We start from the raw sequence: 24923 nt of genomic DNA, 5'->3' as shown, positions 1-24923 counted from the left end.
AACTTAACAACAAAATGTAAGAGATAAGATGGTTCCAGCTTCAAAAGTCATTTGAGATCATGGCATTTTCTCCATCACACAATACAAAGCAAGTACATTTCACATCAATTATTCTACTAGATATTTTATTAAGTAATGTGGTTTTATTTGTTTTTGTCCAAATGCAATGTAACATCTTTGGTCTTTCTTATTTTTCTTACTCACATGCTGACATACAGAGCTACGGGCCTTGAGACCGTAGCTCTGTGTGTCTTATCTATGCTTATCTATTGCACCAGCTCAAATTCAAGAAACAAGTTTAACAAATAGAAAAAGAAGATAAAACAGGAAAACATTATAATATGAAATGTCGTCGTTATGTGACATTTAAATACTCAACAAAGTATGTAGGATTGGCTGACGATGTGCAAAATATTGATTGTGTCTCTGTATGTGTGTGTGTGACACACTGCAGATATCTTGTATTTTTTACCTCCGTTATTTGACTGTGATGTTTTCATCCTATAATATCACAAATGACAATTTAACGGTCTAAAAACATCATCGTGGAGGATTAATAATACTTTAAATCATCTTCTGTGTACTTGCTGGCTTTACATCTAAAGACCTGTCTGACTTGTATATGTGGTCACTGCTTCAACGCTGCTGGTTTAGGATCTGTTTTCTGCTTACTTTCTTTACATCTTCTCTTTCTCTGCTTCATTCAGGGAGTAAACGTCTCCATATATGATTATCAGAAACATGCAGTCTTATCTTTTTATCCCTAATATCAACAAACTGCATCAAAAGCACGTTGCAGCTGAACTGCAATGCCGTGAAGGACAACGTGCTGATGGAGAATCTTTCCCTTCAACAAGTTCAACAAGACTCGCATTGTCTTTCATAACATATATAATGTCAATTTTCTACATATTGCATAAACAAACGGTATAGTCTCAATAAAAAACAAATCATAAGTATTTATTTTACATAATCCATGTATTGCATCACTCTTTCGATGCAGCACACATGAACACACATCATTTTGAAATCATGGCCCTGTGCTTCTGCAGACAGGTCACCCAATGTAAAGCTTTTGTTTTGTTGGTAATTATGGTAGACGGTTGCGATCTCATTTAATTGATCATGTCAGCTTGCATTGGCACCATTATCTGCCATCCAACAGGCGCCTTTGGTAGAGTGAACTTTGAAAAGTTTTTAGCTGTAAAACCTATTTTATGTGCATTTTTAGGGTACTAAATATTGGACTTGTGACCTCTGTACATCGCTCTGTGTATAGATAAATGCTCTCAGTTACACACTCGCACACACACACACCTGAGGTTTTCTGTGAAGTAAATTTGGATGATTCATAGCTCACTTTTACACAATGAAAATAGTATGGCTTCACAAAGGGGATGCACATGTTCATATACATCAAGGCCAACAACTTCATATTTATTAATCCTACTTCTGGTTGAAGATGTTGGCATGTTGTCAGAGCATTTCTGAAAAAATACTGTCGTCACTGTGGCCCTGATGGAATCAACCTGAGATTGTGTGATGACATTTAATCTACCCTGCAGATTCTTTAGTCGAAGTATTTCAAAAAAAAATATTCTGTGTATTTTTTTGTGGTGGAGATATGCTGCTGCATTTGTTTTGCATTATTGATTAGTTTCTTATTTGCATCACAAGCACCAGAGCTGAAATTACAGTCTTCTTCTTATCCTCTTTTGAATGCTTTACCCATTAGGGCTTTTCATACCACGTGCTTGTCGTATTGTGAGTTTGAGTCCTGCTCATGACCTGCTCTCTCTTTGCTATTGCTTTTCACTGTGTCCAACAACGCAGAAATACCTAACAGTAAAGACTTAAAAATAACTCACTATATGTCCAGTCAAATGTGAGCGGGACTGAGTGAAAAAAAGTCCCACAAACAGGCAAAAAGACAGAACAGAAATGTTTACATGCTTAGAAAAACCATACAATAAAAAAATAAGTCGCAAATCTCTGAATAGTAATAATAGGAATTCTCAAGACATTTGCGGCAAATGGACACCACATAGAGTTCTGTTGTTGCAAAGTATTTTTTTTTACCATCAATTGTATATAAAGCATAGCCCTTATAGATAGCTGAGGAGTGCATTTTCTTCTGTCCACCACATCTCATTCCTCTTTGGGTGGACAAAACACTTTTGAAATATCTTTTAGTCTCATTTTGGCACAGTGATTTTTCATGGCGCTCTGCTCAACCCACTTTCATTTAGTGCTTTTGCTTCTCCTGTTCCGTGCTTCCCATACTGAATTTAACATATTTTCCTTTCAGTCAACATTTACAGTATTTGTATGTGCTGTATAAGAGCCTAATTCTGTGAGGTTCAGTGATCTAAAGGAGGAAGCAGCATCATCTTGTCTCTCTCACTGCGTTTTCCCAGTTACACCTTTCTTTTGCACGCCCGCCGCCGCCTCCCCCGACAGCTCCCCATCACTGTCTGCCCCTCGCTCTTTCTCCTCATCCCAGTAGTCGTCCTCTTCCTCCTCCTCTTCCTCCTCAACGGTGGACTCATCTGTGGCCTTCTCCTCTTGTTTGATGGCTTGAATAGCAGGGGGAGCGGCTGCGGCGCTGTCCCCCGAGTCACTGCTGTCCTCGAAGGCCTCTGGGTTCTCCAGCATCTCCCTGATCAGTGGAGGCATCGGGCCTGGGATCTCCGTCTTCAGTGTGATGGCTCTTTCTGCACCTGCACACGCACACGCACACACACACACACACACACATATATATATATTTATGTAATGGGTAGTGTAAAAAAAGGACAGGAGAATGCCTCTCACTTTCCAAGGGAATCACTATCTGACTGGAAGACAATGCCTCTTAGTGCTCTTATGTGCAGTTTATGGTATATTCTCTCTGACAGCACTATTTTGTGTGCATGATTTAAGTTACCATGATATCAATACATTTTCTCACCAATCGACTGTTTTAAGAAAAATATTTTATGTTTCATTTTGGAATGAAACTCTTCACTTGCTTTATTATTTTAATAATGAGGCTGGGCACTGTTTGAACATTTTTGACAGTAGAGTCAATACGATACTTGAATACTGATACAAAAATAAATGTGTATATAGTTGTCTTGACAGAAGTATAGACATACCAGCACCTTGTCTAAAAATGAAGGAATCAAATAGAGCGTGAACAAAAATACAAATTTGACTTAACAGTTTATGATCCTTTGTACTGTGGATACATTTTGTAGGTTTGTTTCTAAGCCCTACTTATGATCCTGATATTGTTGTGTAAAACCTCAGCTGACCTTTGGTGCTGATTCCTCGGAGGTCTGTGACTTTCATCAGCATGCGGGGAAACATGTGAGGCTTGTTTGGGCGTCTGCGGCGGGTGTAGATCTTCAGAGCCTCGAGCAGCGGCTCCTGCAGCTTGTCTACTTTCTGTGGCTCCTCCAGATCCATGCGGTCTAACACAAGGAGAGAAAGAAACACATTTAAAGAGGTAAAGAAATGGCAAAAAAAAGCAAAAGGCTAGCAAGGAAAATGCAAACAAAAGAGACCAAGTAAAAACATGTAAGGCTGCAGGCTAGAAGGCACAACTTACCTCCGCAGATGAGGCAGATGGCACTGAGTAGGCCCGTTTCTGTGTCATCCATCTCCAAAGGCAGCAGCTGGCCAGCAAAGGCAAACACCAGTTCTGTCAGTGGACCAAAGCCAGCGTTATGCATCTGGGTCCTGTTGAGCGTCAGGCCATCTGAGAAGGTCATCGTGTCCTGTTCTGGGGTGTAGCGAGTGCATATCCTCAGCATCTAGGAAGGGGGAGAAAATCACAAGACAAAGACAAAAGACAAAAAAAAATGTCAGTTAGTAAAAGGAGAAGGGAATTCAGTCCCAAATCATGGCAGCTGTTCAGAATCAATCAACAAGTTTTAAGCAGAGTGAAAAATGAGAAAGCATTAGGGAGGTGGGAGGGGGTGGAAGAGGAGCTGGTTAAAAAGGAGGAGTAGGAGCATGTGGTTGGTACCAGGATGTCCAGGCATGCAGATTTGAGGAGGGTGATCTGGTCAGCGATGGTGAGCGTGGTGAAGCCTGGTAGCCGCTTGGCAAACTCCACAATCTTTATAATGCACTTAGTGGACAGCTCACTGAACTTATCCCACAAGCCCAAGTCCAGCTGTACTCTGTGGTCAGCACTTGAATTCTGAGAGAGGAAAAAAAAAGGGACACTTTTGTCTGTGTGACTGTGCAGAGTCCATACAGTATGTGTCCTTCTGGCATAGCAGTGAGCTAACATTAGCTTGAGTGGAGTAAGTGTTTAGGGGTGGATGTGATTATGCATTTAAAAACAATAACTCACTGTGTGGTATTTTCCTAGCTGGCACAGAGATGGAAAGGTCTCTTGGTGAGCTTTGCTGACTTTTTTAACCAGCTCCTCGAGTTCTCCACTCAGCTCATAGTTCTCTGGCAGCACCACCTCCTCCTTTACATCCTTCTTCTTTTTGTTCCTGTCGTTACGCACCGCTACAGGGAAACACAAGTGCAAAGTGACACACTTAAAAAAATAAAAAGTTCTACCCATTAACTTTTACTTGATAGTCAAATATTTTTTCATAAGAAAATTATTTAGGCCCATATTTTCTTCTCACCTTCTTTGGACATGCCGACTTCAAAGCACTTCTGCAGCCGACAGTATTGGCAGCGGTTGCGAGTCACTTTGTTGATCTGGCAGTTCTTGTCTCTGTGGCATGTATAAACCATGTTCTTTTGGATACTGCGCCGGAAGAAACCCTGAAACCAATAAGAGAAAATGTTTGGCACACTGCTCCATGACAGCAAACAATGCTCTCAATAAGATCTCAGTAAGAGCTAGCCATGCTAGCGCACAATGCTAGCCACTAGTCCAGACTGAACTATCTTAATAAATATTGGGCGGATGTTAAAAACATTCCCATCATCCACAGCTTTACTACGAGTTGTGAGCTAATTAGCAAATGTTATCAGGCTAACCTGCTAAACTAAGACATGATTTGCATTATATCAGCACGGTAGTATTGTCATTGTGAGCATGTTAGCATGCTGTTAGCATGTAGCTCAAAGCACTGATGTGTCTAAAATCATGACATGGCTTCAGACTTTTAGTTGTTTATTTTAAAATATCATAAGGCTTTTATGATGAAGCGCAATAAAAGTGGACTACTAACATATTTACTCAAGTACTGTACTTAAGTACAGTTTTGAGGTACTTGTATTTTACTTGAATATTTACATGTTATGCTACTTTGTACTTCTACTCTGGAAGCCAATATTCTTCTTTTCACTCCACTATATTTATTGAGTTGCAGCGTAGGGCCGTGGTATGTGTACCTATGCCTGCTATAACAGCTGGGCGGCCGCCCAGAAAAAAAGAAAAAAAAGAAAATTAATCAAATAAAATAAATAAATTTGATTCTGTTTAGGCCAGCAGAGTAGGCTTAGACGACCCTAACGGCCCGCCATTGCTTCTTTGGATACCTTTTTTCCCCATGAAAGGGTTTTCTCTATTTTTTGTTTTTGAGTTTTTCCTGATCCGATGTGAGGTCCTGGGACAGGGATGTCGTATGTGTACAGATTGTAAAACCCTCAGAGGCAAATTTTAATTTGTGATTTTGGGCTGTATAAAATAAACTGAATTGAACAAATTATTATAACCAATAAGATTATGGGCCGTTCTGCATAATGAGTACTTTTACTATTGACACTTGAAGTATATTCCATTGTTATTTTGACATTAATGTATTACTAGTTTTACTTAAAAGACCTGAGTACTTCTTCCACCACTGCTGACTGCAGTCTCACATAGAACTCTCTTCTTTCAATGCTTCTCTCTTAATTGTGACCATCCATTTATTGGTTTCTGTATATAAACATAAAGCACACAACGCCTCTATTGTATGTTCTCCAAAGGTATAGTTTTAAATCAAATTTTAAGCTCTAAATCAACAACAGTTTAATTTAATACAGATGCAGTAACCATTTGGTGGTCAGTTAAGTCACAATGTTGTGACATCAACAAAGTGTAGTATTAGTTAAGTTACACTAGAGGGCAGCTTAACAAAAGCAAACTTTACAGTAATGCAGCACCGACTTCTGTCAGGCTCCAAGTGACCATCAGACTTTTCAGTGGACATCAGCTGTTCACTTCATACATGTCCTGTAAACTCTTCATGTGTCTCTGGCTTCTTTTACCTTGCAGCCCTCACAGGAGCTCACTCCATAGTGATAACCAGATGACTTGTCCTGGCACACAAAGCACGGCTTGTAGATCCGGGGTGGAGGAGGAGGAGAAGGAGAGCTGGGGACCATCTCCTCTGAGCTGGTGCTCTGGGTCTCCACCGCTGCAGAGAGAGAGAAAAAAAAGTATCTTTTATCATATCTTGTTTAGATAAGTTCTTAAAGTCTTTGAAACTATGATGAAAGCTAATACACCAACTGATTAAGAGAGAATAGTCAACAAACCACCCCCGACCTCATGCAAGCCACCCCTCGGAGCCAGAAGGCAAGCTCAAAGGCAGACATTTTTAAGAGAAAAGGAGGGGGCTTCTGATTGACAGGGACTTAAAAGAGACACAATTAGCTGATGGCCAGATGGCCGTGCTGATAAAATGCTGATTGGCAGCTGAGATTTGATTGGCTTCTCCATTTACTAGTGAGTGGGGGAGCAGCATACCTATGTTGACTTCTTGACTGACATCTACATTTTTGCATCTGCGTGTGTTTGTGTGCTCACACACACACATATACAAGCTTGCATTTTTATGTGAAAGGCTGTCGAACCAGACCTGCCTATATACCTCAAGCCCCATGTGAACAAACAGAGGTGGGATGTTTATGAGACTTGGCTGTCTCCCTCTGTTCCTTCTCGTTGTCTCGCTAAAGAAGAAAATGGCAAACTGTAAACACCATTTGCTGGTCAGTTAACTGCTGCTAATGAAAACGTTCAAAACAAACAATGTAAATCAGACGCAGGGACAAGTACGTCCAGCTGATTAGAACGTTTTTTTACACCTAAAACATCAAAACAATGAAACACGCCTTGTACACATTTGAAAGTGATGACTAAAGAATAACCAGATTCCTCCGAATATGCCTTTCAACTTTCACCTTCAGTCACCCCAACTTCACCTCCCTCTGTCCATTCCCACCCCCACTCCCTTGTTTCCTGGCCCTAAATTCCTCAGTGCAGGCTGGACAGGGTTTAATAGTTGCCCAGGCTCATAAGCGGCCCTATAAAGGTTGTGTCTGGGATGGGAAGGAGGCCCCCAGTCAGGCTGACGGCCTCTTTATTGGGATCCAGTCACCTTGGGCAGCTATTCACATCAACAGCTCCATCCTTGGATCCCTTCCTTATAAAAATAAAGAATCTGGGGTCAAAAAACCCAAAGTCACAGCACCTCCTGTCACCCTCAATGGATAGCACAGGACTGAACCAAATGTGGCCCCCCCTCCCCAACCTGAACCCACAGCATTAACAAGAGTGGTAAGGTTTCAAAAAACAGAGAGGCAGAGGCACAAAGGAATAATCTAATAAAAACAGAGAGAGGAAAATGAGAAGAGGAAGAAAGAGAAAGAAGGAGGTGAGTCCGAGGACAGAAACTTCCCAGTGGCTGAAAGGTTAAATAAAATCCTGACCATTTAACTTTGACCTTGACTGTAGAAGGCCATTACCAACTACATGACCAGCTTGCTTTAAAGTAAAAAAAAAAAGTAAAAATATGACACAATATTCAATTAATCATGACTGAATCCGCTGAGCAGTTTTTACAGCTGTTGTGCTGCAGCTTTTCATCAAACAATAAATCACCATTTTTAACTCAAATGCACTGAGCCCCTTGTTCCCCGCTTCTCACTTGTAAGGATTTGCAGCTTTTCTTTGCCTATTGATAATGAAATATATTTGAGTTTTGGACTAAATACAAAATAAATGAAGATACGAGCACTTTGGGCCTAAGGAAAATGTGACAGGCCTGTTTCACTACTTTCTGACATTTTATATCCCCAAATTAATTCTGACTTTGATGAATTGAGAAAGCCAGCGGTATAGAAAATTATTGTTAGTCGTAGGCCTGATGGTGATGTTCATAGTGGACAGAGAACCAGATTATGAGATTGCCATTTCATATTCTTGAGTTGAAAATATTCAGAAAGTTAATGTTTTCACAGAAGTTTATGAATAAACAAAGCGCTGCTCGTTAGGCAGAAGGTTATTCTAGTATTCACTTTAGGGGGCATTAGAGACAAGGTGTGGGAGGTGGAGCTGAAGAGAGAGCGCTGATGAGTGGCACTGTAACCTGATCACTGTTTTCTGTTTATATAGTAACACTGACAATGTAAAAGTGGCCCTGAGAGAACAAGTGGAAAAATAGCTCCCATTGAAACAGAGAAGCTGCATCTGGCGCCAGGCGAGAGGTAATGACTGACACTGTCTGAGGGCGGGGAGAGCGGGTGAGGAGGTACGTGACTCCGAGAAACATGACGAAGGGAGACAGGGTGAGAGACACTGGGCTGAAAATGCAGAGGGGGGGGGCTTTACCTGGTATGGAGAGAAAGAAGGAGAGAGCTGTCATCACCCTGAACTGAGCTCAGCCTTAGAGCCTTGGCTTGAAAAAAATCTGTCTCTTCTTAACCTACAACTCACCCCATAACGTGTCACAACATCAATCAGCACACCTACTGGACGCAGAACAGACTGTGAATCAGCCTGATCAGATAGCTGGATAAGTCTCTTACGGGAAATATGCAACAGAAACTATATGCTATTCGTCATTGGACGAAAATGTAGGATTGGGTGAAGATGTGTAAAACAAAAAAAAAACTAGAAGGTTTTCCTTAACATAACTCTGCTTGACCTACTCATGTTTCTGGGTGTTTCCCACTTTCCTCCTCTCCACTCTGTGTTTGTTGTCAGATCAACACATCTCTGTTGAGACAACAGAAGCTTCTCTGAAAGAACACACTTTCCTTATCAGCTCTGATGCCGGAGATCCTTAAAGCACGAGAATGACAATTTCATTCTGAAGTAGTTTTCTAAACCTGAATTTCTGACCAGAATTACTATAATATCAACCAACATGGACCCAGCTACAGCTATTGGGTCACAAGTTCACATACTAATTGTTTACAGTTGTAGCTGTACAGTTGTATACTGTTTATGCAGATAGTATACTAGAAATCAACTTATTTAACCCTTTTATACTAACAAGAAATGAAACAATACTTGTGCCATCAGACGTCAGTAAGACAGAACTGATCTGTCATGAGAAAGCAAACACAGTGATTGACACCACGTGCCATCGAGCTGCAGTTGTTTAAATTCCGCAGTACACAAACACACAGTGAGCATGTGGTTTGCTTTACACTGATATTGAAGGTGTTTTTTCATTCCTCTTGGAGTGGCTGTGTAGTCAACACAGTGTGACATATGGCCTGTGAGGCCTGCAGCCCGGCTCAACCTGCCAACATCGTACATCTCATTGAACTAGCCTTTGGCCGGGAGGCTTCAGAGAGCCTCGCACCGGAGACGAGTGGAGGCCAATGCTAAGGACTGAAGCGATATCTATTTATATATATATATATATATATATATATATATATATATATATATATATAGATATATCTATATAGATATCTATATATATATATATATAGATATATCTATATAGATATATAGATATATATATCTATATAGATATATAGATATATATATCTATATATCTATATAGATATATATATCTATTTATATATAGATATATAGATATATAGATATATATATCTATATAGATATATAGATATATATATCTATATATCTATATAGATATATATCTATTTATATATAGATATATAGATATATAGATATCTATATCTATATATAGATATATATATATATATTTATATATATAGATCTATATATATATATATATATATATATAGATATATATATATAAATATAAATAGATATCGCTTCAGTCGTTGACTGTTGATTGTTGTTTGTCTCGTCTAATGTTATGCACCTTCCGTCTAGAAAAAATCCTCGTTTGTGTAAACATTCCTGGCAATAAACGGTTTCTGATTCTGATATACATAGTACACACACACACACACACACACACACACACACACACACACACACACACACACACACACACACACACACACACACACACAGACAGTGTTTGTAGAAATGTGATGAGAATCAGAAACCGTTTATTTATCAGGAATGTGTTCTTTTGTATTTTGATGCTTTGGCAACATATTTCTTTTCATGCCAATAAAGCAAAAAAAAAAAAAATGTAACAGTCAAATCAGAAAGAAGCCCAAATAGCAATTTTGACTCGTATGTCTTTCACACTGAGTCCTCAAAAGATTAATTTGGATGGCGAATTCCATTTTTCCACAACCTCTCTACTCACAAAATGTCCAGCAGCATACTGTGGAATGTGCGTGCACATGTGAATATGTGTGTGTGGGCTGCTGCATGGGGCCACCGCTCAGTTGGATTGTGTTTGAGGGTTTTCAGTGTAACTGAGTGTGACACCACTCACAGAAACAGTGTGAGGACAGAGGAAGAGGAAAACAGAGGAATAAACACTATTCATCATTAAACAGCCATAACACATAAAAACCCTTTGTGGGCAAAGTTAATACAACTTGTAAAGTAAATTCTGATTATGTGACATGGGCTATACCTTTCACAATAAAAATGCATGTGTCAAGCTTAAAATGACTGTACTCGTTTGTAATTCATGAGCTGATAAACAGCGGGGGAGAGCCACAACCTCAAATATGCTGAGCGAGTAATTACCACGACAGCAGGGAGGAGATGGGGGAGATCTGAGTGACAATCCCTTTCATCAGCTGTTCTAAGTTCAATACCAGCGTCCCGTCCCCTCGCCTGCCCTCCCCCCTCAGCTCAACCCTCACTAATAACCGTCTTCCCCCCTCTGTCCTCTCTTGCCTTCCTGCCCTGGCAGGAGGAGGAGTCCTTCCTGTCATTGGAAGTGCCTCTTAAAGGAAAGGCTGTGAAAACCAGGCTACCGTCCAGGAGATGGCTCCATAAAAACAGCAGCACCAAACACTTAAAAAAGGAGGCAGAGACAAACACACAAACAACGGTCCACAAAGGCGCCCACACACATTTGCACAACCTCACTAACAAAACAGAAATCCAGGACAGAAATCCCTCAAACCTGCAAACTCCTAAAGCAGTTTCAGATGTACTATGGACATTTGGGCCCAAAGAGTATAAAACAGCTTAAAATGAACACAGGAAGTCACAATTCACTCTCACTTGAGCGTGACAGTATTTAATTCGAGGCAGGGTTTTGGGCAAAAACTGGAAAACAACATTCACGTAATATTTTGTTTATTCCATGGCCACAGACTTACGCTTTGTTTGTCTGCTGAGTGTGGGGTCAGGGGTGCATTTACGGGACAGGTTGTTAAATCTGGGTTTGTCCCTTCCATTCATCATCATACATACAATACACCCTTTCTTTTTTATAACACCCAATAAACCCAGCTCTCTATTTTTGCCCTTTTTTGATATTAGTCTCCCACCACAATACTGGGCGTCCTGAATACAACACTGAAAGCCAACATGGCTTGTCAAACACATCTTCTGCTACAAATCATGTGGATTTGATTTAGGTAGGAATTTAGATATGAATTTCAGCATGAAAATATTAAAGTTGTATCGTAATGTATAGTAACACTGCAGTTATTTGCTTTTCAGTATAAAAGCTGGTACCAGATTTATACTGAAACTGACTCTTTTAGAACATGTCTTAGCAGCTAAACCAGATTTTAATAGACATAAAAGACAGACTAATGATTCAGAGGCATCACATTCTAAAGGTAATGCGGTGGTAGAGACATGGCTGGAAGGTGTGACGCCCCGATCAGAGACAAGTTGTAACACGACTCACTGATCCTCACAACATGTTGGTTCAAAGCAGTTCCAACCAATCAGCAGCCTGGGATTGTCTCTGCTAGCTGTTATAAGAGTAAAACTATGCTACTGAACATTGGAATAATCAGGTTTTAACCTCATGTTTCAGCCGATGTCTGTTGATAGGAAACATATTGATAATGGCATATTGATGCCTCTAAAGAAAGAACGTTTGTGCTTTTTTCTGTGTTGATGAATTCACTTAGGTTCAAATTCTCTGACATTCATGGTATGTTGTAACATAAAACCTTTTTTTCTGACCACCTGTAGCAACTCCACTGCTTGTGTATTGAAATTCGGCTTTGCTTTGGCGTTTGTTCACTCTGTGAGTTCAATGGCAGACACTAACTGAATCATATGAATGTGTAAACACACACAGACACACACACAGACACACACACGCACACACACACACACACACACACACACACACACACGCACACACACACGCACGCACGCACGCATGCACACGCAGTTCCCAACGTGTCATTTCAAATCTTCACAATTTATCTACATCTGTTAATCTAGTTATTTCAAGTAAGACGTTCTGGTTCTAGTCAGTGTTGGTTGCCACAGCGGCACTCTTTACAGTTTTTCAAAATTGACGAGCCAGTTTAAAGGTTTGCTTTGAAAAATGGAAAGTTAAAGATTCAAGAAACATTGTAATTGTCTTGCCTTATAGCTGCAAGAAGCTGTGCTTCCTTTGAACACGCTGACTGAACTTGAATTTCCAGGTTCACAGAGGTTGTTTAGGCGTCACAGGGTAGTTTCTACAGGGTAGTAGAAAGTTAGGGAAAGGCATCTAGAGTACAAGAGCAGGCAGCAGTTCATGACCTAGTGACACAGATTGGCTAGTTTTATTAAAAACTAGTGATACTTGCGCAGGTACAGACAAAATAATAAATCTGAGCCCCTTCCAAGAAATACAACATGCAGACACCCCTAAAACGAATATGTTTTATCTAATAAATCAGGCACATATCTCTGTTTTTGAATCAGCTTCTGGCAGTAAAAGCGTCCCTATTGTATCATAGCTGCTCTCCTCCTATGCCTTCATATGATGGCCAAGGAGCATTGTTAAACTAGCTTTGAAGAACACATTTAAAGTGAAGAGGGTGCCAAAGAAAAGGAGATTATCACTGAATGAAGAGGAAAGCGTTTTCCTTCAAAGCCTGAAACACCAAAATACAAAGAGTTACGGGGGGTAGTTTAATCCTAAATCCAACTTCATCTCTCCACTCTTCTTTCAGCTCTCATCTATTTTAACTGCCCATGCTCCATACACGGCACCTAATCTTATAATTGACCCTTTGTAATTGTAATTGAATCATTAAAAGCTCTTGGTTACACAACACAAGGCGAGTAAACTGAGCTGAGTCTGAGGAAAAAATACACACATACACACACACATTGCTGGAGGAACATATATACACACACACACACGCACGCACGCACACACACAAACACACACACACACACACACACACACACACACACACACACTATTGGAAGAGGAAGATCAAGTGTAAAATAAAGGGTGGTGGGGGGTCAAAAGAGGATAAAAACAAATGTCACGTAGAGGGGAACCCCCCCACCACCATTACTGCACTAGTCGGGGTGACAGAGAAAGCAGACGGACTTTGGTGTGTCCCAGCTCCCTGCAACGCCTCCTGACATTGAAACAAAGGGAAGCAGAGAGGTGCTGAACTGCCTCAAATAAAAAAACACAGGAAGAGATGACCCCCCTGTTCACACACAGACACACAGACACACACACACACACACACACACACACACACACACACACACACACACACACACACACACACACACACACACACACACACACAGCCAGGAGAGAAAGCTTGTGTCAAAAAGACACAGATGCCAGAATGCTGTCAGGAATTTAGAGTCACAATGTCCAACAGTTCATGTTCACGGAGAGAAACACAGAATAAGCAAACTCGTATTCACTTTCCAATGGGGCCCGTCTTTAATGATGCACAAGGCTCCATGTTGACATGGACCATGAGCAAAGTTATCAATGTCAAAGGGTCAGTGGAAATAAGAGAAAGGTGGTGAAGGTGTTTTTTATTTGATTGACTTTCCAGAGGCAGAGACTAAAGAGGTTAACCATAGTGTTGTCTATTTTCAAAGTTCCCTAGTTTGATTGAAATTATGTAAAATGTGAAATCTTAGAATAAATGAGGTATATGATCTACATAATACTTATGCACCAGCAGTTGTAGAACAAAGTGTGCCAGCAATGCATACCGTTTGGTATGCAGCTATGTCAATGTTATAAGTCGGGTCGCAACAACTATTTTCATTATCGATTAAACTGCCAATTATATGATCCATTAATGCATTTTGTTAATAAAATAAAATGGTCCAGGGCCCACAGTGACGTCTGACCAACAGTCCAAAAAATTTAAATTTTCTATATCTATGATATAAAACTGAGAAAAGCAGCAAACTACCAAATTGGAGAAGCTGCAGTCGGAAACAGGAATTTTCGTTTGAAAGATGACATTTCATTATCACAATAGTTGCAGTATATTATTCTGTCGATTGACAAATCAATTCATCAACTAAGCGCTTCAGCTCTAATTACAAGCAGTGGGATTTGCAGTCCACCAAACCAGCCTCATGTTTGAGAGAGATGGTTGAGTTTAAATCTAAGCTTGATTAAGAAATAAAGGTGGGACTGTCAGAGGTGAGTAACGCCTCTTTGCTACTGCCTCTTCATGTTAACAGGATACTTATCAGAAAGGGGCAACCTTCACAGCAAAAAATCAACAAAAAAAACAACTAAGTGAAACCTAAACCGCTTTTACGTGAAAAAACATGATTAATGAATATTTGTGGACATTTGTCTGTTAGACTGGCATCTGGCGAAGCTTCTTAGCGAGTTGAAACAGGCCCTGCTGTGGTGTTTGTCATCCTGACTGCTCATCCTTCATCATTAGTGAGCACTGAGGACCTGACAGTGCTTGATGCCCTGGTATCTAAATAATACCTGAAGATAAATAGACTCGAGGTGCTCAGTGGGGACATCCCACTGCGGAGAAGATATTTAAAACATTAAAAAAAATGTAAGCTCAACTCGGTGACACATATGAATAGACTTCAGCAAGTCAGTTTTCTATAGATAGACCGAGTCAATGTTTGAGTTTCCAAGACACCAAACCAAAGTGTAATCAAAGAGTCTGAGATTGGACTCCATGACAATATCAAAAGGTCTGCTTATTCTTTTGTCAGATATAGTGTATTCTTCTCATTTATCTTGGGTGGCTGCTCCTGTGTTGTTTTATTGCACAGTATCTTAATGCCTGTTGCAATCTTTGCCTTCGCTAGTGTTAAGAAACAGCTCATATGTAAAGTGATTCATGTTTTATCTTTTAAAACCTCACTTCTCATTCTTACTGTTTCTTCTGAAGAATATTATTAAAGCTTCGGGGGGACTTTCTCCAATCGCATAAGCACCAAAAGTAAAAGACTGCTCTTATAGTGCAGTTATTCACTCCAATCATGTCTTTGTTTATCTTTTGCAATCTGTTTCTAACTAGCTGTGGTTCTATGTGTGTGCGTTTATTGGCCAAATCACAACCATGGGATTTCAAGGCCCATTTGCCTTCAATCTGTCAGTGCCGTTTCTGTTTGGACGTTGTTGTTTTCTGGACACGTCGTCAGGTCGGGTCCCAAATAGTTTAAAAGAACTGTCAATCATGTGAAGTCATTCATAAAGAAAACAAACACGATGAAGTATAAATATGCACTCCCCGACTCACTCACTCACTCTCACAAAGCACACTAAGCGCATAAACAAACAAAAAGCAGGGTGAGAATGGGTACATAGAATCGAAAGGAATCTGACTCTTCCTGTGGAGAGAGCTCTATGATAACAAAACCAGGACTCTGATAAGAACACACACACACTCACACACACACACACACACACACACACACACACACACACACACACACACACACACACACACACACACACACACACACACAAACACACACACACACACACACACAGCTGCTCTGTTCCAGTCTGATGGACAGGATGGAGTACTCACACTGAATGCTGCCAGTCCCAGCCCAGGCGAAGGGGTCCAGGCCGGAGAAGTAAGGGGTTGCCTTGCCGAGCATGCATGATCCTTGTCCGGACACATCAAAGAGGGGCCGCGGGCCAAGCCCCAGAGCCTCCATACAGTCAAACATGCTCCTCAAATCCCAGCAAACACAACTACAGCTGTTTGTTCTGCAGCCAAGCTGTGACAAAGTGGCTGTAAAAAGTGAGGAAAGGCTTCCTGTGACTGAGAGTAACTCAATGCCCTGCTGGTCCAGGTGTTCCCTGTCTTTCTGTGTGTCTGTCTCCTGTTGCCCCCTGACTGCTTGTCCTGTCCTGTCTCTTCCAAACTAAGTCCTCTGGATGCACAAAGCCCTTCTTCCGTGCTTTAGTTCTGCTCTACAACCCAGACATTTGTACCCTGTCTTTTCCCAGATCACTTGCTTGCCCGCCTGCCTTTTGTGACTCCTCTCACTGATCTCAGCTCCCCTCTTGCGGGCTCTTTGGGCCTCTCACACTCCACCACGGACTCAACCAACTATCCGCATGCTCTCGCAGCACAGAACACGGAGGTGGGGTCGGGGGAGAAGAAGAGGGAGGAGTGTTCGCCGAAGGGGGTGTGGACCTTCTTTCTGATTGGTCATGCATCAAAGTTTCACTACTTGCCCCTTTTCTCCTTCAAGTTTTCCAAATCGCCTCTTCACATTTCATATTCTGCAAATGAAAACAAACACTCCTCACCTCCCTTTCCTCCTCCCTTGACTCTTTCTTCTTTCTTTTACTGTATTAATTCTCTTTTGTTTCACCACAGCAGGGAGCATTGCCTCGCTTCCAAACAGTGCAGCTCTACCACCCTTAAAACTTTCAGAGAAAGTAGGAAAGGGGCTCAGAGAGAGGCCATTTAGGGAGTGTGTCATTTGCTAATTTACCCAGCTTTCCCTGTAAATAGATCCTCTCCTGTGGTTTCGGTGCGGTACAATATACAGTAGGATTAAAGTGGCCCCAGGAACACAATACACCTGCTCACACACGCTCAGCTAACCCCAAATTTCCCCCAAATTAAAAGCATATTACTGGAGTATTGTGTTGCATTTTTACGATGATTACCAGTGTGGTATTGTTTTCACCTTGTGAGTCTCTCTCTCTCTCTCTCTCTCTCTCTCTCTCTCTCTCTGTGTGAGTCTGTCTGTGTGTGTGTGTGTGTGTGTGTGTGTGTGTGTGTGTGTGTGTGTGTCATCATGGCTTTTACATGTCTGTCCGTGGACAGATTTTGTTACAGCGATGGCGTCACGACAATAAGATGCAGTCATGAAACTTTACAGATGTGTTATTGAGATCAACTTGAAGGCAGAGTTTGAAGATGGGTCTGGTTTATATCCCGATTTGGCGTCGCTGATGGTCAGTAGTTTATATTTCCAATTATGCTCGTAAGTTTATTCATACCATGAAACAGAACTAAAGAAATTGAAAAAGAAAACTAGTGACGAAAAATAAACGTTAATAATTTATTTTACAGTTTTATTATTCCCAAACCATTTAATTTCAGAAAAAGAGCAATGCAATTTGGTGCTCCATGTTTGAAAATAGAGGCACATTTCTGAAACAGTTATTAGATTTTAGTTGTGTTGCGTTGTGAGCAGCTGTTGATTTACTAAAGAAGACCCACTTTTCCACGTTTGGAAACTTTATTCTGTATATTTGTTGAATTGCATTTTTGGACGTAGACATATTTCTAGCACCTACTTGGAATTAATTAATTGTCTAAAGTGTACCAATTGAACACTGCCGGACAAATTACATTATTATTTCCAGGAAAAGTCCTCAGAATTTAATAGGAAGTCATTAGGAATTTGCAGACCCATAAAATGAAGTGTAACAGAGGTGAAAATGAAGAGAAAGTACGGGTGCTGCACATTAATGAAATACAAGAACTTTATTCAAAATATACATTAAAAAACAATTTAGAAGACTCTGAAGCAATGTGGACAGACCCCCTAATTGTCCATTAATCTAGTATTTCTGCGATTTAGGATAGAAATTATGACCTATTATTTGAGATGAATTTTAAGATCTTCCTTCTTTGTTTCTCAACAGTCATTCATTGCAGTTTCATTTATTCTCTTTCTCTTTTTATTTGGTCTTGGCATGTGCAGATATCTAATTCCATTCCTTCAATTCATTTCAAGATGGATTCAGCTTTCTTCCCTCCCGGAGCGTATTGGATAGTTCAGCCACACTGAAGTGGGACTCTGCTGCAGGCCAACCATACTGGCCCGGAGTGTCTGGATAGTTTGTATACGAGACAGCCTCACCCACCTCCCTCTCCTCCTCCCTTTCCTTCCCTCGTTCAAGAGGGATGAACTCTGGAAGAAACCCCCACTGGGGCTTTAACACCCCCCCTTCACACACACACACACACACACACACACACACACACACACACACACACACACACACACACACACACACACACACACACACACACACACACACACACACAAACTGTCCTGCCTGTGGCTGCCAATGTTTCATACCACCCTTGTGAGTTATAATTCTCTATTTTCTTTGTTTTTCAACTGTTGTTTGTGTGTTTTGTTTATATTTCTGCCAACCCCCTGAATCCATTTCTTTAGATTGTTTCATTAATATTTGGAGAATAACAGCATGCACCCAGTATGCAGTTTTTTTATTCAACTTTCGAGTAAACCCCCCTTCTTGGTGGAGTTTCTACCTGTCTTTCACCACCATGGCCGGGCGGCACAGCAAAACACAATGCAACTCTGTAGGGAGCAGAGCAGCACAGTATGAGCCTGCTGAGCTCTCCCCACACCTTGAGACAATTACCCTCCCGCCTCCCAGCACCGTGCCCCCTGTTGCTGCTTTGAGGAAAGGGACATACAAATGCAGGGTGAATGTGGAGTAAGAAAGAAAAAGTCACTTTCTTTCACTTTTAAGAAAACTTCAACTTTAATTTATTTTAGTTGGCCCAATTGCAGATCTCTGCCTTTCTCATACACTTTAAATTTGTAAGAGGAGCGAGTCGTATTACAACTATTCACAATCAAGTTCTTTTGGCTATTCATCCTGTCGTCATGTCTGACACAAACACACAGAGCTGAACAATGGTCTCTCTCTCTGTCTCTGTTTCTTTCTCTGTCTCTTACTCTACCAGCAGCTTCATCGGCTCGGCCGCAGACATTTGCACAAAGTCTCACTGCGGTCATCAGCAAACGCACAAATATAGTCACAAATGTGAGGCAAGGAGTGCAAGACTGCTGGTTTGTGATATTCATGGGTGTTGGAATGTGCAGCCTACATAGTGGAAATGTGTGTGTGTGTGTGTGTGTGTGTGTGTGTGTGTGTGTGTGTGTGTGTGTGTGTGTGTGTGTGTGTGTTCGGACGCACAGACAATTATGTGTGTATGTGCTTAAACAGAGTGCCTGTGATGAAAGACACAAAGAAAAACACACAAGCCTCACTCTGTGCCTTTAGGTTCAAGTTACTAATATCACACACACACACACACACACACACACACACACACACACACACACACACACACACACACACACACACACACACACTCAAAACATTACAAAGAACAAGATGTGACTAGTACAAAAATTACGAAAGGACATTGTGTTCATTGTGGATGAATACACTTCTTTTCCACATGATCGCTACAGCAACATTTTTCTTCCTTTTCATAACTAAACTAGACTTTTGATGTAAACAGAATTTTGTCATGAAAAAAAGAAGGCACAAGGCACAAGGCAGATAGTTTTAACCCAAAAATAGTTATTTGTGTGCTCTTATATTAATTCCCTTTTCCCACTGCTATTAGGACAAGAGGAGATAATTTACTGTATGATTGAATACACAGCAGAGAGCTTTTGATGTGGGTATCCACTAATTTTACATCGAGGGATGTTTTGAGTTTCATCTCATTAGAGAACAAAGTCAAGTCTCCTACTCACACTGATTAGGACCTGGTTTGAATTAATTGGCAAATGCCACTTAAACCTCTTTAGTAATTTTGTATAATTGTGTACACTTTGCACTAATGAGAGATAAGTAATTGATTCTAGCTTCACTTAATGGTAAAGAATGGGCTCATTATTTGCACAATTAGTCTTCCTCTTTCAAAATAATTCGTACTTAAAGCCCATGTTGGCTAATCGCCACAACAAACTATTAGTTAATGTAAGGGATGTCTATAGAGTAAAAAAAAGGATTTCCTAAAATCTAGCTGATGAATACATATGTCAACTCCTTTGCCACATTGTGAGCAAGATTCAAGAGTGCGAGCCACTTCCCACAAGTCACAGTCAGAAGGTTCAATCCGTCTTCAGGTGAATAATCCTGCAGACCTTGGTACCGCGCGTTAAAATCCAGGCAGTTTAACCCCTCTGTCAACCAACTCAATACAGAACGGATACCAACAAGAATCGGAGAGAGTCGCATACAGTGCCTGAATTTCAAGGCCGTCTTGCTGAACTTTCCATACGGTCTCATCGAATATCTGGATTTCTTTTGACAATTGTGTCTTGGCAGGTTGGCTTGAGGCACAAGTGGGAAACTAATGGCTGGTTGTATCAACAGTCCTTCCAGACAGCATCGGGGACTTTGTCGTATTACGCCACTGGGAGGGTGAACTCTTGCAACCAGACTGGATCAGACGAGTGCTTGGTTTCTGAGTTTTGAAAACCCAAACCACAGACAAATGGTTTGTCACAACAGTGAAGGTCCTGCCCACCAGGTAGCAATTTCATTTTTCCCAAATCCACACACCTCTGCCAAACATTCCTGTTGTGGGATTAAAAACTGTTTTGCGTTTTTGTTTTTCCATTTGTGTGGGTCATAACTGCACCAAAAACTGCCAACATGGCTGGCACCTGTGTACACAATGAAGGTATTAGGTGAAATCTGGGTGCCCAAGAATTGATTCAAGATCTTAAAAGCAGCTTGAGAGGCTGACGTCCACATGAATTTGGACCCTTTATTTTTCAGTGCATGCAGAGGCTCTGCTATTTATTAGAAGTTGGGAACAAAGAGACAAAGTCCTGTTTTGACAAGAGTTGCCTGTCAGTTAGATTGCTAGCTAGAGCGGAGACCTTTTCACTCTTCAATAACTCCTTATTGAATAAAATAATATGGTCACTTTAATCACTTCAACTGGTGCAATATAAATCATTTTTTTAAATAAATGTTATTCTGTCTATATATATTATATTGCTATTGTGGATTATTTACTGTTTTTATGACAGTTTTACTGTATATTTATATTACTTGTTTTTTTATTTTTATTTTATTATGTGTCTCTTGTGCGCACTTTACCTGTCTGCTGCTGTAATTCTGCAATTTCCCCACTGCAGGACTAATAAAGGAATATCTTATCTTTTAAAGCCCTGTAACAAAATCTAAGTGTTGTGAAAAAAACATTTAATTTAATGCAAACTCCCGTAATAATGACATTACTCTGATTTGTAATTACATTTTTGAGGATGAACGTGTTCAAGTGTGAAATCTCATTAGTCGAAAAAACAAAGAAGACGGAGGGAGACATTGCAGAATTACACGTTTACTATTTAGCATATGTTATTTTGCGGTCTAATTACTATAAGGTTAAGAAAACAAATGTAGTTTTATCACAATCTACTATTCATTTATTGTTTGCCTTAACTGACAACCGTCACTATCACAAGTTGAAATAAAATCGATAACTGGGATTGATTTAGAAATTCTGCATATCCTGATATGGGCATTTTGTTTTGTCACATCAGACCACCTGTATTGTCATCGATCCTGACCGACATAATGGGCCCCTCATATCTCTCTGTCTCTGTCTGTATGTATAAAAGTCCCAGAGGCAACATGTCAAAGATGTAATTAAATTGTGAGTGTGCTACAAGATTGCTCGTAGGGCCTGGGTCTCCAGATAAACAGATATCAGCCGCTCACTGAACACATTATCACACACACACACACACACACACACACACACACACACACACACACACACACACACACACACACACACACACACACACACACACACACACACACACACTGATTGTCAACAGGTATTTATGCACCAGATGTCAGCCTTTCTTCAACATGCATGCAGCAGTCGAATGTAGAGAACTAGATTAAACTGACAATAGTAGCATTCATATTAACACACTCGGTGGGTTTACGCTACAGGTACCTGCATTTATTCTACGATTGCAAAAGTTGTATTGCACAGGAATAAAAAAAATCTCGATGTAAAAAGGTGAACTAAAAGAGATGACAAACGTATGATAAAACTGTATCATACATCATTTAAAATTGCACAAGGATTACAGTAAGAGTGTGGGGTGCAAGGAATTATAATTTAGTTATAATGCAGACAGGGTTGAGTAATAAAAGATGAGCAAAGGAAAACATAGAAGGACAGAAGTTCATTTTGAAGGAAATTTGTAGTATATGACAGCCAGTAAAAAAAGAAAGTAATTCACTTCATTCCTTTTCAAAGTACACAATGTTGACAGTCTTTCTACAACTCTCTGAGGTCTTGGTGCGTCTCTGTGAAGTGCAATAGTGCCCCCTGTGACTCAACTGGTCTCTAACCAAACACACTGCTTTTGGAGGCTGAAATGAAAAACTCTCATCTGCCAAAAGCCCCATCCTTGTTTTGAGGAAATCCATGTTTCTCTGTTTTAATGATGATTTGAAAGATTTAGATGTTATGGAAAGCGCTAAATTACACAAGTGACCGTGCAATGCGGTATTTCCAGCCTCCGCTCTCTGCTATCTGCCTGGTTTACCACATGGAAAAACTCTTCTCATCTAATCTCTCCTCAGTGCATGATTGAATGCATGATTATAGCCGTAAAGTGACCATGAATACACAAATTATGAAGTCTTAAATGTTTAGCAGAGATCTAGCACACTATCTTGTCATGTGTGTGGGATCAGGATTTCTTGCCTTCTGATTCAACCTCTGACCAGCTGAAACCCTCATGATGATATTTTAAAAACATTTTTGTCAGTGATTGCAAAGTGATTTGCAAAGAAAATCATTTATTTTGAAGCAATACACCCCAGTACAGTGATGTATAACCAATCACAGTTGTTTTTTGTAAGTTGTGTAAATGATGAGTACATTATTTGCATTACTTACACAATGCAGCCATCTCTTTGGGAAGGTCCGTCCCAAACCGGCCGAAAAGGTGGCTACTGGCCAGCAGGTCAAAGGGGGAGTGGCTACGCATGGAGTTAAAGGTGAACGGGTACATGGCTCGCGGGAAGCCGGTCATGTGACGCATTTGGTGCTCCCTGTTGGTTGCCATCGTGAAAAGTGTTGCTGATGGTTCAGGTGACTTTTCTCTAAATGTTTTGTTGTTTCGTCTCCCTGCGTCGTCTTCGTCAGGGGCCTGCGTTGAGTTTGAAGTGGGTTGCTGCCATTCAGCCCCTCTCAGCTGCTCTGGTGTCGGGCTGCGAAGAGGCGGGAGGGATGCAACAAGAAAGCAGACCAGGAGCCACGTGACCAGGACCTGACCAGGTCCAGACTCTGTAGAATAGGAGGGAAGAGAAGGTTAGATACTGGAAGTCAAACCTAGTAAGTACAGTGGCTCAACAACTCACCTAATATCAAATCAATAGAACAAGTCAAATAAAAATATCAGTTGCTAAAACAATCGCGGAAAAATATCAAAAGCAAACTCCAGACGAGGAATAAAATCATGGAAGACGACGAGCAAAAAGAGAGTGCTGAAGAAACAGCAACACATCTCTCATGCTTTTTGTCTGTCTTCGAAGTAGTGCAATGATTTCAGGCAACGCCATATGATTTCAATCAGCAGAACTGTATTATAAAGGCTCTCTCTGTTCCCTCTGCCAGCCTGACTCTAGCCAGCCTACTTGAGAACAGCCAGCCACAACATGGGTACAATTAACCCTTTACCACAACAGACACACAAGACCTACTCCTTCTCACTGTACACCATAAAACCCTCCTCTGTGCCCTCTGTGAAGCACAGACACCGCTGAAGGTTTGTAATGATCACCATGTCTCACCTTTTCTGTCTCTAAGGACTCACATAGGGACTCTGCGGCCCTTTCAATAAGATGAAAGAGGGCTGCCCTCCCATCTTTCTCTATGACTCTCTCTCATCCCCTTCAGTGATTTCCTGAGTGGGTGGAGCTTAACTCTCTGTGGTGGAGCAGTGTGGTAAATACAGCTCTGCAGAAGAATGTCTTGTTGTTTTGGGCCTGCTTCAGCATGGGAATCAAACACCCAGGGTGGGTGAGACACCGAGGGAGAGAATTATGAATTTACAAATGTCCCTTATTGAACTACGAACAAGAATACACAGATTCAGTCAAAAATATATAGTGCAAAAAGTATATATTGAGAGGAACAATCTGTACTTTAAAATATCAAACCTCTGTCCCTGTCTCTCAATTGTGCTGACAGACTACTAAGGTGCATAAATATTAGTACAGTAAACATATATACTGTGTATATATATAAATGCAAAGGGACACCCCATACTCCACATGTGGAGGTAAACATACCGGCCACAGCAGAGCCTTTAGACATACATGGTCACACCAAAGCAATACGTCTTAATTTAGCACAAGTACACGATTCCACCAGTTCCTTTTCAAAGGGTCAATTCATTAAATTACCTCTTGTGTTTTTGTGGTATTTCAACATGCTGATTAAGATTTAATTTTCTCAGATTTTAAAATATCTCTTCTGAGATTTTCAAAACCCAACCCAATACAATTGAGATGAATGAAAGTTTGTTCATAGTACTCACAGCATTTAACTAGAAGTGCACTCCAGTTAGAAGTGCACGCCAGTTCACAGTAGTCAGGAATCAG

General features: G+C 40.7%; 1 protein-coding gene across 3 annotated transcripts; it reads right to left on the bottom strand.

Annotated features, from left to right (window-relative positions):
• Positions 1-2400: 2400 nt before the first annotated feature.
• LOC306736702 (retinoic acid receptor gamma-A-like) lies at positions 2401-23383 on the bottom strand (the record flags this gene model as incomplete). Of its 3 annotated transcripts, none has more annotated exons than XM_079218354.1 (8): positions 2401-2720; positions 3297-3455; positions 3593-3797; positions 4013-4189; positions 4346-4509; positions 4635-4830; positions 6214-6362; positions 23215-23383. In XM_079218354.1, the coding sequence occupies 8 exons, from the start codon at positions 23381-23383 to the stop codon at positions 2401-2403; spliced, it is 1539 nt and encodes a 512-aa protein (XP_079074480.1). The 3 variants fall into 3 exon arrangements, with proteins under 3 accessions (XP_079074480.1, XP_079074481.1, XP_079074482.1); XM_079218355.1 differs by having other exon boundaries at positions 4635-4776; XM_079218356.1 differs by lacking the exon at positions 23215-23383 and adding an exon at positions 16057-16201 and having other exon boundaries at positions 4635-4776.
• Between the last annotated feature and the right edge of the window lie 1540 nt (positions 23384-24923).

Source organism: Taurulus bubalis (assembly GCF_910589615.1).
Source record: "Taurulus bubalis genome assembly, chromosome: 5".
Taxonomy (NCBI): Eukaryota; Metazoa; Chordata; class Actinopteri; order Perciformes; family Cottidae; genus Taurulus; species Taurulus bubalis.
This window is presented reverse-complemented; position numbering and strand designations above follow the sequence as displayed.